The sequence below is a fragment of the Eschscholzia californica genome, unplaced genomic scaffold, assembly GCF_041429995.1.
Source record: "Eschscholzia californica isolate CP2 unplaced genomic scaffold, dmEscCali1.0.p SCAF_3, whole genome shotgun sequence".
Classification (NCBI taxonomy): Eukaryota; Viridiplantae; Streptophyta; class Magnoliopsida; order Ranunculales; family Papaveraceae; genus Eschscholzia; species Eschscholzia californica.
In genome coordinates this window covers 28,213,980-28,227,311 of record NW_028238420.1, presented here as the reverse complement: position 1 = coordinate 28,227,311, position 13,332 = coordinate 28,213,980, and the positions used below count along the sequence as shown (strand labels likewise).

Here is a 13,332-nt window from a genome sequence, read left to right as displayed (position 1 = left end):
ATAGGCAGTTTCCAATTTTTTGGCTTATAATATATATAAATAGGGGTTGAGTGCTTTGTAATCAACACACCAACACAAGCAACAACAACTCTTCTTTAGAGAGCCAGAGAGAGAGAGCAAGAGTGAGAAAAAATTTTCATAGTTTTTGAGCGGTGTTAAATTTCTCGGTCGTCGAAGATTTAGTATAGAAGGTTAATTTCTATACGGTACCATCTTGGGGCGAACTTGCGGATTGTGTTAGTCGTCTTCATCTATCCTTCAATAAAGATTTCTTGTTCGCCCGAGGACTAGGCTTTAAAGCCGAACCTCGTTAAATTCTGTTCGCATATTTGATTTTGACTTAGCTTTTCGATTAATCTTCACAATCGGATCAATTTCTAGGATAGGTTCGATAGCTTCCGCGACTTTTAATTATAACAACACCGTTGTGACATTATGGTACATAGTCTATCTATGGATAATGAATTAATAAGATAAGGAGTATTTTTGCCTTTTCACACTTTTTGGGCTGTGAAGACGAAACTATCTGTCCTCCTATTCAAGATGGTGTACAAGGGTTCGCAAATCTGTTCTGGTGACGCTCCTTTGTGCATCTGGATCAGTGTTACTATACTTCTTCATTTTTTAGCAGTTCTGTTAAATAAGAATGGAAGTGGATGATGTCCAAATTTATTCATATTTGCACGTAAAGGTGGGGAAGAGTCATCCTTTGTTTTCTTGCCACCCCTGGCCCCAGAGTGAGTGACTCTTTCTTAAATGCTGAAACAACTTTCCTCAAAATTTGCAACCATAGAGATAAGATTATTTTCTATATATAGAGTAGCTGAGAAGGTAAATGAAAAGAAGAAGATCATAAAAATGGGAGATTGTTGTTCTTTTTCTTCTTCTTCAACAAGAGTAGAGAGGTTAGGTCTAGAGAGTGATGTTGTTTATGAAGAAAATAGCAAGGTTGCCTTCTCTTGTATCTTCCATGAGGAAGATGGGAAGAAAGAGCTTTGTACAGTTGGAGTCCGACGAAGATCCTTGTTGGGTATTGTTGGTGCTAAGCTTTACGCTTTCGGTACGTCACATTTGTTAGAGCATCTCAATCTTAAAATTCTGGTTGTCTTACTTGTCTAGACTGGGTCAAAATTTTCGTTACCTCACCAATAGTGACAGAGCAAGGGAAATCCTAAGCAGATTTGGGAGAGAATTTCAAATCGACAATTGGAATTTCCTCTTGATCTAGGACACAAATCAAGAGAAAATCTTTCCTAAATCTGCGTAAGATTTTCCTTGCTAGATCATTTTCTATAGCTCTATTAGTTTTTTCTACATGGAAAATGTGGTGTTTGCTTCTCCTTTGCTCTCACTGTCTGATTCTGATTAGTCGGAATCCGACTCGTCTGAATCTAACTCGTCTAAATTTGACTTCTGTCTGAATCGGCTGGTCTGAATAAGACAACGTTGTATTCACTCAGATTTACTTATATCCAACTCAAATCGACCGTGCATCAACTTTAGTCAACTACTTAGACGAGTTAGACATCACAACATTGAGAAAAACAAAGGCCAAAACAAACTCCTGAAACCAATTTGAGAAAGCAATTTCAGACTATCTGAATGAGTAAGGTCTGAATTTGAAAAGCAGAACACCAGAGTTGAAATCTTCTATTTAGTTTAGGCTTGGAACTAATTTATTTGCTTATTAGAAAATCTTATTGATGCTGAAATATATAGCAGAATAAATTGATTAGAAAGTATAATTATTAAATTATATGTAGGAATATATGCTGATCTAGATGATATCAAAGCGCTGACAAACAAACATGAATTCGAAGAGGAAGTAAGCGAAGAAATGTATGGAGTTGTAATGGACGCGGATATGGAGATGACAGTTAAGCTTGTAGTTGTGTTTGGAGGGTTAACTATGCATATGGTGCGTAAGATTTTCAACGACAATCTTGGATCGTCGATCAAGAAGCTTACTACTTCTGATCATGGTGATCTTCTTGAAAGGTATTTATACATTGATATCTGGGTCTGACTCGTCTGGGTTGTCTGAATCAAATTTGTATCATTGGAGTTTGACTTGTTTTAGCTAGAGGCACAGTAACCATTTCAGATGATTGAGCCTTTTAGATAGACTAGTTTGTTTATGTCTCGAGTCAAATGACCCAAAATCAATATGAAAAAAATTATTAAGACAATTAAGAAGCGCGAGCGAGACAAAAAACTAAAATATATCGAAATCAGTCTGACAACCTAAACAACACATTTTCTATACCTATTTGATTTTATCAAAAGTATGACGAAATTATTTGTGGGTGAACAGGGTATTAGGTAACTCAAAGGAGGACATAAGGCTTCCAGTAGGCTCCCTCATTTATATTAACAAGCTTCCTGGTTATGTTTTACAAATAAAAGGTTTGCTGTATTTATTTATTTTAATTATTAAACAACTACTTACATTCATGTGAGATACAAGAGTCCTCCCAACGAAACGTCAAACCCAATTTTCGAAGCACGCTAAACAATTAAAAAAAAAAAGAACCCAATTTTCGACCTGAGAAAGTTCTGAAGTTTTACTCCTATCCGTTTACTTGTTTGTGTTTGTTCTAGTTTTATCAGGGTTTGTCATCAATGTAAAAGGTGTATCCTATTTTCGGGTTTGAAGTGGAAAAATAGAGACGTCTGAGTGTTAAGGTTGCAGTGAGTTACAGATACTAAAAATCCTTGATATATCTCTTTAATTTGCTCTTCATTCATTGCAAAAACCATAGCGTCACTGGTCGCCGTGGACATAGAGTATGTCTCACAGGCTGAACCACATAAACCTCTTGTGTTTGTGTGATTATTTACTTCAAATATTGTTTTTTCTTGTTTGCTTGTTTTTCGTCACAATTTTGAAATATTTCAACTAGTTAGTCTATGGGTTTACTCAAACTTATTCTCATTTCCATTCAATAGGTTCATCTCCCAAATACATATCAAAGTTAGTTTGAAAAGGGAAAACAATTAAATGAGATTATCTTATCTTAATAAGGGTCTTGTGCCTCTATATATTTGAAATTTATACTAGTTTTTTTTGTTGCAATGAATTCTATACAAGTTAATAACATCTTATAATTCTTTTTGCTAACTTCTCCTTGTTTTTTTGTGATTCTTTTTTGTATAATTAACAGTGAAAGGAGAGATAGTTAGTGAAGTGAAGAGCCAATTACTTTGTAAAGCTTTCTTTGATATGTATTTGGGAGATGAACCTATTGATCCACAAGCTAAGGCAAAATTTGGGCAATTTCTCAAATCTAAAATCTTTACCCACAAGATGTCATAAACCCTAATTTCCTATTAAGAAAAAGGAGAGTGATTTAATTAGGGCATAAGAGGAATTTTTATCATCGTTAAGAGTTTTTTTTTTGTTGAAATTCCTCATCGTTAAGAGTTGATATCAAAAGATATTGTAATTTACCTATGCTATGAATTAATACTTTTATACATTTTATCTAATTTTCCACCGAATGCAGATCGGTCAATTATATGATAAAATCATTGTTGTAATACGAGTTGTACGATAAAAAAAACACATTTAAGCACATCAAAAGAAGTCTTGCTAATAACCAAACATTTATTGTTCCATAATTTGTCTTTAACATAATATAAAATTCAAACCCAAGACAATATATATTTTGTTCTTAAGACATAACAATTATACTCTCTCCAGCTATTATATCTCCAATGATGTCAGAATCCTCAGCATCTGAATGTGCTTTTCAATGCTTTCCTTTTGCATCACTGTAATCTCCAACAGAAACTAAGACAACATGGCATTAAGAAGAAATTAGTCCCATTGGTATCTAAAAGTTGTTTGTAATTATATATATACTAGGTATAGCCCTTGTTGGAGACCAAGGGATCTGGTATTCTATGAAAGATTGAGAAGTCTCGGTTAAACCAATGTGAATTTATATATTAATATCATATCCGAGTGAGCTCTTACAAGCCCAGCAAAACGAGCCAGCATGCCAAAAGCAAAATGCCCCACACATATAGTCCGCAGCTAAGACGTGGGGCCAAGAGTGTGTGTGTATATATATATACATATTTCATCTAGGGAAATGAAAGGAGACAGAGTTACCTTGTGAAGTCGCTCAAGATGTTCGTTCTCTTTCTTCAGGTTATCGATCTCAATCATAAGCTGAGCATTGTAGGCCTAGTTAATTATAATTAGATACTAGAAGGAAATATTAAATACATCAAACTCTAAATAATGATTTTCAAACGACACGAGCATATGTAGTATATGATATTTGTGTAGAATGTATTCTACTATTCTATTTAGTGAAGCATCATAAATATGCCATTCTGAGTTACCTTAGCTACAAAAATTCAAGAAAATTTGTTAAAATAGTATAATGGATGGTTTTTTTCTCTGTCAAGGAAATAATGTAAGAGGTCGAGAATTCTGCTTGACAAACCAACCCTAGCCTTGTTGTGAGAAGTCCGCCACTCTGTGAGTGGGCATGCCATTTGAGTAGTCCGATGGAATTCAAAACCATTTTTGTTACCATTGCCTTTATTTTTTTATTCATGCCGGAAATATAACATGGTTATGATTACTTTATAGGGAAATGGTGTAAGTGCATAATACTTAATCTTTGATATGCTGACTCACTTTCACTAAAAGATTGTTTTGTTCAAATTTTGACTACGATATGGACCGTTCTTTTACCTGGATGAATCAGCGTGTCAAAGATTAAGTAAAAATTATGTGTACTTATAGCATTTTTGTAATTTATATCACTATTTATAGATAAAAACACAGGAGATTTGAGGTCATAAACTTACAAGCCTCCTAGCTCGAGACCGAGCAGCGGATTCCCTATTCTTAATCATACGGCGGAGTCTCCTTTCAACCACATTATCGATAATGTTCTCTTCAGGTACCAGCTGACCATGAAGAGTAATGTTGGAGTCATTTCCAGGTCCTACTTGAAAACCACCATAGGGTTGGCATGCAAAGTACTGCTGCTGAAACCCTCCACCATTAGTGTTATTGCCCACCCCAAAACCAACACTTGAGGATGATCCAATTGCTTCATACACATTGCCAACTCCATTCAACTGCTGGAATTGAGCTGACCCAGTACCCGACTCTTGGAGTTGGACAGAACCTGACCCAGATCCAGATCCCTCTCCCACAAAATATGCTGATGGGGCAGTTTGATCGGTAGCTCTTCGCCTCTTGAAAATCATATTGCCATTGTGATATTCAAGTGAGTTCTGGATTTCCAAGTTGCCAAGACCTTCCATGGTGGGGGGCATCGCAAGTCCGGCCGAGGTTATGGTGTTGGGCAGTGGCCTTTCATACTGTGGTTCATTGTTGTGGTTAATGGTAGGGGTATAGAACTGAAATGGTCTTGGATCTTCGCTTGTCGAGAAAACAGGAACCATTGTTGGGTTTGATTCTTGAGAGCTACTTTCAGGTGAGGATTCTACTTTCAACTTCAAATCAAGATGACTTGCTGAGAAAGATATAAATAAAATGATTAGTCGCAAATAAGCAAAATAAAAACACCTCTTAAGACTTCCCAGTACATACATGTTACCACTCAACCGAATAGCCCTTTACAGCTTAATCACAATTTCAAACATGTTTTAGTTTAATTCTCCAAAAGAACCAATCTTGATCTAAACATAACAAAGTTGAATTTGGGTGTTTGTTTACTTCCCAAATGCTTCTTATAGCATTATATATATAAGGCGACTTTAGAAGCTTTCTTCAATCATATTTTTTAACCTAAACTCGTCTATGCGTCGCAACCAAAACAGTATCCTCCGAAGCCATAACATATAGCTAGAGACTGTGGAGATATCAACTTGCATGCAAGAATTGGGTAGGTCATACTTGGATTTCTTGAGAAGTGACTATCAGAAAACACAATGGAAAGAGAGAAAAATAGGTTTGTGAAAATCAAAGCTCTCAAGTTAGACTTGCAAGTAAGTTACCATCAAAACTAAAGTAGAACTAGGGGAATATGGAAAATCAAATACTGCAATCAAAGATGAATCCTGATATGGATATCTTTACTTGTGAAGATGAACAAACCCAAGTTTGGTTGTAAATGAAAGGGTGGAGATCACAAACTCTCTTTATGATGATATACTTAAAATTCTATTGACAAGCTAGTATTAAAGAATTAAGCACATACAAGGAGAAACTAATCAAACTCAAAACAAACAGATTAATTCATAAGGTGGAAACAATCTAGAGGAAGAGAGAAAGAAATTCAAAACATGTAGATTGACAAAGGGTAATTCACACAACAGGTAGACAGACTAAGAGAGAGAGAGAGAGAGAGAGAGAGAGAGAGAGAGAGAGAGAGACCTGCATCCATTCTGGCAGAGTTGTTTTTCAAGAAATTCAACATGCAGGAGAGAAAATAAATAACTAGGAGTTTCAATCCTGACAACCCAGCAAGATAGAAACCTCCTAAATCAAAATAATTGCTATATAGGAGCAGTTGAATTCTTGTTCATTTCAATTTCAGTGGAGTTCATCACTCATCAACAAAGAAAACAGAGAGAGTGGAGTGGAGAGAGAGAGAGAGAGATTTTCTGCTTTCATTTGTTAGAAAAGAAACAACAAATAAAAGCTAGTCTATCTCTGTTTTATGTGAGTTTGATTCTGTCTCCATCTACAAACAATCGTGGCCGTTGCTCAATCAATTGTCCTCGAGATATCATTAGAATCTTTGGATCATTAGGTCTAATGGTGATACATTACATATGCCAAAATGCTAGGGCTACCCAAAGTTAAAGCAGATTCAAATCTAAGGCTTTTGACTTGAGGGTTCAATTCTCTCCCACATTTGAAGATGTCTACAAACACCGACAGTGTTGGATGATCTTGGGCCTCTCTCACCGCAAAAACTAGTTCAAGAGGTAAGACTTCTCCCACACTTATTAACACACCAACTGTCCCTTCCACAACCAATGTGGGATTATCCTAACAAACACTACGGTGGACGTGGTCGGTCCATATGGGTCAAATATCTTACAAGAAAGAAGATATTTGGTCCATCTGGATGGACCAGCCTCTTTAAAATCAAATAACATTTTTATTACCCTAACTTACCCTAACTTCCTCCCTAGCCCTTTATCTTTGCTTGTTCTAAAACTATATTTTTTTTCCCGTTAACCCAAAAGAATTAACCACATGAAAAATCCCTTGTCATATATACCCAATCATATTGTTGATTTTAAACTATTTCTTTTAAAAAAAAAAAAAATAAATAAATAAAATTTTATATTTTTTAGTTTATCATGACAACCATATCCAATCTTCTAAAATATTTGAACCAAGGGAAAAGAACACTTGTGTCACATGTTACAAAAGAAGTCATTACTTCTTTAATAACGTCAATTTTTGTGAAACATAAAATGTATCTCTCTGTTATAGTACGTGTTAGATGTTAGATATTATCGAACCCTGATGTATATATGATGAATATATGTTTTTAGATATACATGTACTCGATCAAGATGAATCAATCTCAATAAAGCATAAATAGGTATTCAAATGTTGAATTTGCAATATTTTAAGATACATATTTAGAGTAAAACTCAAATATTGAGGATAAGAAATGATATGAAAACATCACGGGAATAGCATAGCCAGAAACATTTTCTCCTTTCAAGTCCTCACATATTTGATTACTAGAATTAGGGTAGGGTAGGCAATTTGGTTCGAGTTTTCCCCCAAGTCCGCTCCAAATGGGACAGCATTTCTCTCAAACCTGCGCCTATTTACCGCTCCCAAATGGGATTACTTTTCCCCAAACCCCTTCTTAATAGGACGGATTTTATCAACCCATTTATTAAACAGGTGGGAATAGTATGAAGTTTATCCACTTTGGGGCGTTTTTTTGAGATTAGTTAGTAAGACCCACCCCAACTGGAGTAGGTATATTATATGTTAGACTCTTATGTCTATAGTTTGGATTAGGTAGTAAAACTGATCACCCCGACCCGATTAAGTACAATATATATATATATATATATATATATATATATATATATATATATATATATATATATATATATATATGTTTCTAAAATATTTTATCTTATATTATCAATTTAACTATTTTATATTTTATAATATGTATGTAGTTGTAGTGTTTATGATTGATAAATTGCAAATTCTTATAAAATTTTGCTATCATAAGATATTAGTTTTAATAAAAATAAATGGGTAAAAACAACACAATAGATTTTTGTTTGAATTCAACCCGGCATGTTTCACATTAAACGGAACAGAGCGGTAATGGTTAAACCATTTTTAATCAGAACGAATATGGTATTTAAATACTCAACCCGATAATTATTGGGACGGATATGGTAAACCCGTTACGTAACCCGTCCCGTAATCTTCCCCATTGATATCCCTAGCTAGAATTGGAGCAATAGATAAGCAGATACGAATTATAATCAAGCTAGAAAGTCCATCTCTACTTAACATATTTTTCTCTCAACTGAAATCATCTTCAACTGTATAGACTTCAAAAAACTACTTAGAGATAAAAGCATGGGGTCTGCCCCTATCCTTGCATATCTAATCACTAAAACATTAAAATAGGACCTTCAACTAATACTATCAAAACACAATTTAAGATGAAGTCTTGAAAGAAAATGGATCATAGGAAGGAAATGAGAAGAAATTACCTTTGTTCTAGAGCATGGTCCTTTTGTTATGAAAAAAATGTTAAGACCCCCTGGCTATTTATAATAGAAGAAATTTTCTCTGCCTTATTATTTGGTTATAAATGCAACAATTCCAATCTTGTTAGTGCCCTCTGATTTTGTTAAAGGGGGATAAATCATTAATGATTATAAATGCTACATTCTATATCATTACAACATCTGAAATACTTGACGTTTTCATAACATGTGCCGTCTAGAAATAAAGCTTTTCTCTTAATGATTTCAAAGAATTATGACGTTATTTGCCCTCAAAAGAAAATATGGCTGACTTAGAATCTTACAACACATGTCAAAACCGTTAAAAGAATAAATGCATTGCAATAGTTTTGTCAAAAAGGAAAATAAAGGAAGTATTGGTGGAAGGTCCAAAATATGAACCCTAATAAGATAATAAGTCCACTATTAACACAAAATAGGTCAAAAGTCAAAAAAGATTACAAATTTTAATATGCACCAAACAAATCATTTTTGTATATGCCATTTTTGAGGATTCACAAAAAAAACTATTTTTGCATGACATCGTTATCTTATTGCATTAAGCAAAACGTAAATAACTATACACATTTTACTATTGAAGTTTAGGCAAATTGGTTTGTCTTGCGTACAAACAAAGTTATTCTTACACATATCTATTCATTCACAAAACAATTAACACATTATTGACATTTGTATATTTGTAAGAGACAAAAACAAATATTAAAAAAAAAAAAGACTTTTTACTTACTTTATATTAAGTTTCAACCTTAAACGTAACCTAATCTATTTTTTATTTTGGACTATTTATCCAAGAACGCGAAAATCAATCCTTAATGAGTTATCAATTACAAATGCAACCCATTGTTGCCTTCTAATTTTGTCAAGGATTATCTTGAAGCCATGAATAAAGTTTTTTACATTTAAGCAAATAAATGTTAAAATTGCTTAATTTGGTGTCCTGGTTTTCTTTTGCCGTGATAAGACATCTCTCTTCAATTCTGAAATAGGTATAAGTCTAGGGGTGGGAATCGGGCGGGTTCGGACGGGCTCGGGCAACTATGAGCCGGACTCGGGCGGATCGGGCTCGGATAAGCCGAGCCCGCGATAGGGAGTCGGGCGGATCGGGCTCGGATAAGCCGAGCCCGCGATAGGGAGTCGGGCGGATCGGGCCGGACCAAACACTCACTATAAGTGCCCGTAGCCCGTCCGAGCCCGACTGCCCGAGCGGGTTCCAACGGACTCGGGCCGGACGGGCTCGGGTTATTTTGTTAAAAAAACATTAACACCATCAACATTTCTAATATAAAAAAAACAGTATACACATCATCATCATCCTTAAATCTTAGATCATTACAATAATTAACATCATTTCTAAATTCTAATATACAACATAAACAACTAATAACAAAAAGTTACATCTTTTCTTCATCCAGTTACATCTTTTCTTCATCACCACCATTAAAGCTAATTGAAGCATTCAACTAAATGTAATTAAAATTTGTGAGAGGATTCATTCACCAAGCTATATTTGAAGCATTAAAAAGGAAAAAAGATGAACAACCCTTTATTCCTCTCATCTTTTTTAACAATGGGTTCTTGAGAAATAATTAAAATAATATCAAATTTGAAATCCACCATTAAAAGAACCAGGCAAGCTTACCATGAAGATGGTGTTCAAGTCTTCCACCAGCAACATATTTGTAAACCAAAAAAAGACCCTCATCCGGATCAATACAAAACCCTAGAAGAGGTACAACATACCTATTTTTTAGATAACTTGCAATCATCAATTCTCTACAAAATGCTTTAGTAGATTCTTTATCTTCCTTGTCTAACCTTTTAATGGCGACTGAAGTTCTTCGAAATACAACTCTTCTTCTAAAAACACAACTCAGTGCCCTCTTCCCAAAAGGCCAAACCCCTTCCTACCCAAGTTGAACTAAAACACAAAATCAGTAATCAGATTAACCTACATTATTTCAAACATAAAACGCATCATCGGCATAACACACTAATGAATGTTAAAAGCTTCTAGGTTTATGATGTTTTGGATAGCTTCTTCCAAATCTTCATCCTTTCATCTGCAAAAAACATAAAACATGGAATAACAATAACAATAACAGTAATGAGTAACCTAACAAAATAACAAAAAAATCAAAAAATCAAGTCATAACAGGCCATAACAAAATCAAAGAATCAAGGAATATGAGATTGGATGATGAGCATATGAGATTAGGGTTAGTTCTTGTGGTTGAGGAGTTTTGTTTTTTGAGTTAGAGAAAGAGAGAGGCGGGGAGAGAGAGAGAGAGAGGAAGGCAGAGAGATTAGCAGATTAGGTTTTTCATTTTAGGGTTTCTGTTTTAGGGGTGGATAAGAGGTGAATGGGAAAGTAATTTTATAGTGTGGGTGGATTTAATCCAACGACTGAGATATTATTTAATCTCAGCCGTTGGATTTAATAAAAACACGCGGATCTGTTCGGGCTTGATCTCAGGCTCTATTTCGGGCAACCTATCGGGCGCTTATATCGGGCTCCCATCGGGCTCGGGTAGCGGACGGGCTTTAGGGGTCGGGACTTGGATTTGAGCTCCTGTCCGAGTCCCGGCCCAATAAGCCCGAGACATCGGGCCGGGTAAACCCGGCTCGGGTTAGGTTCGGTCATCGGTCTCTCGCGGTTCGGGTCGAGCGGGCCGGATCGCGGGGTTCCGGACCGTTTTCCCACCCCTAGGTATAACTAACTAGGAAAGTCACATTAAAAAAAATGCAAAAGTTTTAATGTAGAGATTTTAACTAAGCATGTTAAAATCCTATATATTAAAAAATGCAAAAGTTTTAATGTAGAGATTTTAACTATGCAAAAGATTATACCCGACGGGTGATATAGAATTCTTTCGTGTAAATCGAGTCAAAATAGAGGGGTATTAGTGTCAACAATTAAATCAGTTAAAATCTCCCTAAAATATCTCTCAACACCCCCAAGATTTCTCTCTTTCTTTCTTACACTCTCCTTTTTCTCTCCCTTCAGTAACTTCGAAATAACTTCCCACTCTCCCTTATCTTTATCTTCTTTCTTCTTATTTCCCAGAAATTTTTTTTAGTCATCATTATCTTTTATCTTATTTCTTCTTCAGATAAAATGTGGTTTACGTACCGGCGTAGCCAAGAGGGATCTGTCACGTCCGTAGGACGCGACGAAAATCTAATAATATTAAAAAATAAGTAAAAAAGCACAAAACATTTCATAATTACTGTCACAAAAACATAAAACGAACAAAATACTATTTTGTCATTTCGTGAAACTTATTTTTTTATTTTTTTCTTTAAACTCTAAATCATTATAACTTTTTCTCGAGGCATCAGATTTCTATGAAATTTATATATTTAGAAAGGATTTTTGTTGTTATCTTTTTAACAAGATCCACTTTCAATACTTTTTCTTCAAAAAAATATTAGAGAAAAATAGCGTTTTTTTAATCTTTCCTTCTTCTGTACATTGAGTTTACAATATTTCGCCTGCAAATTGAGTTTCCATTTGCAATATTGCAAAGTCAGTTTGTGTTCTGCAAACTTAGTTTGCACAAGTTTATAGTTGCAAACTGGATTTACAAACTCCTCCAAAGTTTATTTGGGAACTCCGATTTCGATGAGATAAACTCCATTAAATTGGCACATTTGTTCACATCCAATCCTACATCCATACCATTGCTCATTGAGGAAGTATTTTTTTTTTTGGAACTTGACTACGATCTACGATGTAATAAGCACGAAATTGACGAATTCAAACTCTTACAAAGAACGGGCCTATAGCCCACCTAAACTATGGCCTAAAGCCCAACAACATTATTTATACCTTAATAACCAAGTTCAATAAACCATGGAAACCACCTCCTCTGGGAATCAAACCTGGGACCTCCAAGATTTTGGAATTTATGTCAACACATTGAACCACTTGGACGACCAATTATAGACGTCATTGAGGAAGTCAGATGAGCCATCTCTCCTATGTGACTCAGGCTGGAGCATTGCCACCTATGGAATTTTCATATCTTGTGATGCAGCAAAGTTATTGAGTTGTTGATTATAGGATGCTTCATTTTTTAAAGGAGCCAAGGAGTAGTTCATAGGTATATATCTAGCACATGTAGGAACAAAAAGAATTCTGGAAAAGTGTGTGAACATGTACAAAAACAGTGGGAAGGACTGCAAAAAAAGAAGACAATTTCAAATACTAAGCTGCTGGATCTTGAAGATGCAAAGATATTGGTAAAACTATATAGAGATTTGGTAAGAAATATTTGATGAATCGACAAGAGTTTGGACGCATGACATGAAGAGTTTGGACGCATGACATGAAGATGAAGAAGAAGAAGAAGAAGAAGAAGAAGAAGAAGAAGAAGAATTGGAACAATTGGAGCTCTTGGTCTTAGCATTCGATTGGAAAGGTTCGAGGGAAAACTATCGATTAAGGTAATCATCAAACTAGTTAACTTAGTTATGATTATTAGCTTATGCATGAGATCCTGGGTAATACTAGTGTTATACATTGGAGCAGAACTAATGTCTGAGATTCCGTTAGTAACACTAGGTGACACCATAACCCAACAGTAGCGT

At 35.0% G+C, this 13,332-nt stretch overlaps 2 protein-coding genes across 3 annotated transcripts; one reads left to right on the top strand and one right to left on the bottom strand.

The window, feature by feature from the left end:
• Positions 1 to 510: 510 nt before the first annotated feature.
• Positions 511 to 3,528, top strand: LOC147549340 (chalcone isomerase-like protein 1). The gene is made up of 4 exons (XM_086670740.1): positions 511 to 1,060; positions 1,764 to 1,998; positions 2,315 to 2,406; positions 3,165 to 3,528. Exons 1-4 carry the CDS (start codon positions 757 to 759, stop codon positions 3,314 to 3,316), a joined length of 783 nt encoding a protein of 260 aa, XP_086526866.1. The 5' UTR covers positions 511 to 756; the 3' UTR covers positions 3,317 to 3,528.
• Positions 3,529 to 3,589: 61 nt separating this feature from the next.
• Positions 3,590 to 6,695, bottom strand: LOC147549339 (uncharacterized). 2 transcript variants are annotated; one of them, XM_086670738.1, is made up of 4 exons: positions 6,368 to 6,695; positions 4,828 to 5,504; positions 4,118 to 4,192; positions 3,590 to 3,793 (listed from the first exon to the last, which is right to left on the bottom strand). In XM_086670738.1, exons 1-4 carry the CDS (start codon positions 6,408 to 6,410, stop codon positions 3,707 to 3,709), a joined length of 882 nt encoding a protein of 293 aa, XP_086526864.1. In that variant the 5' UTR covers positions 6,411 to 6,695; the 3' UTR covers positions 3,590 to 3,706. The 2 variants fall into 2 exon arrangements, with proteins under 2 accessions (XP_086526864.1, XP_086526865.1); XM_086670739.1 differs by having other exon boundaries at positions 4,118 to 4,177; positions 6,368 to 6,626.
• Positions 6,696 to 13,332: the final 6,637 nt, after the last annotated feature.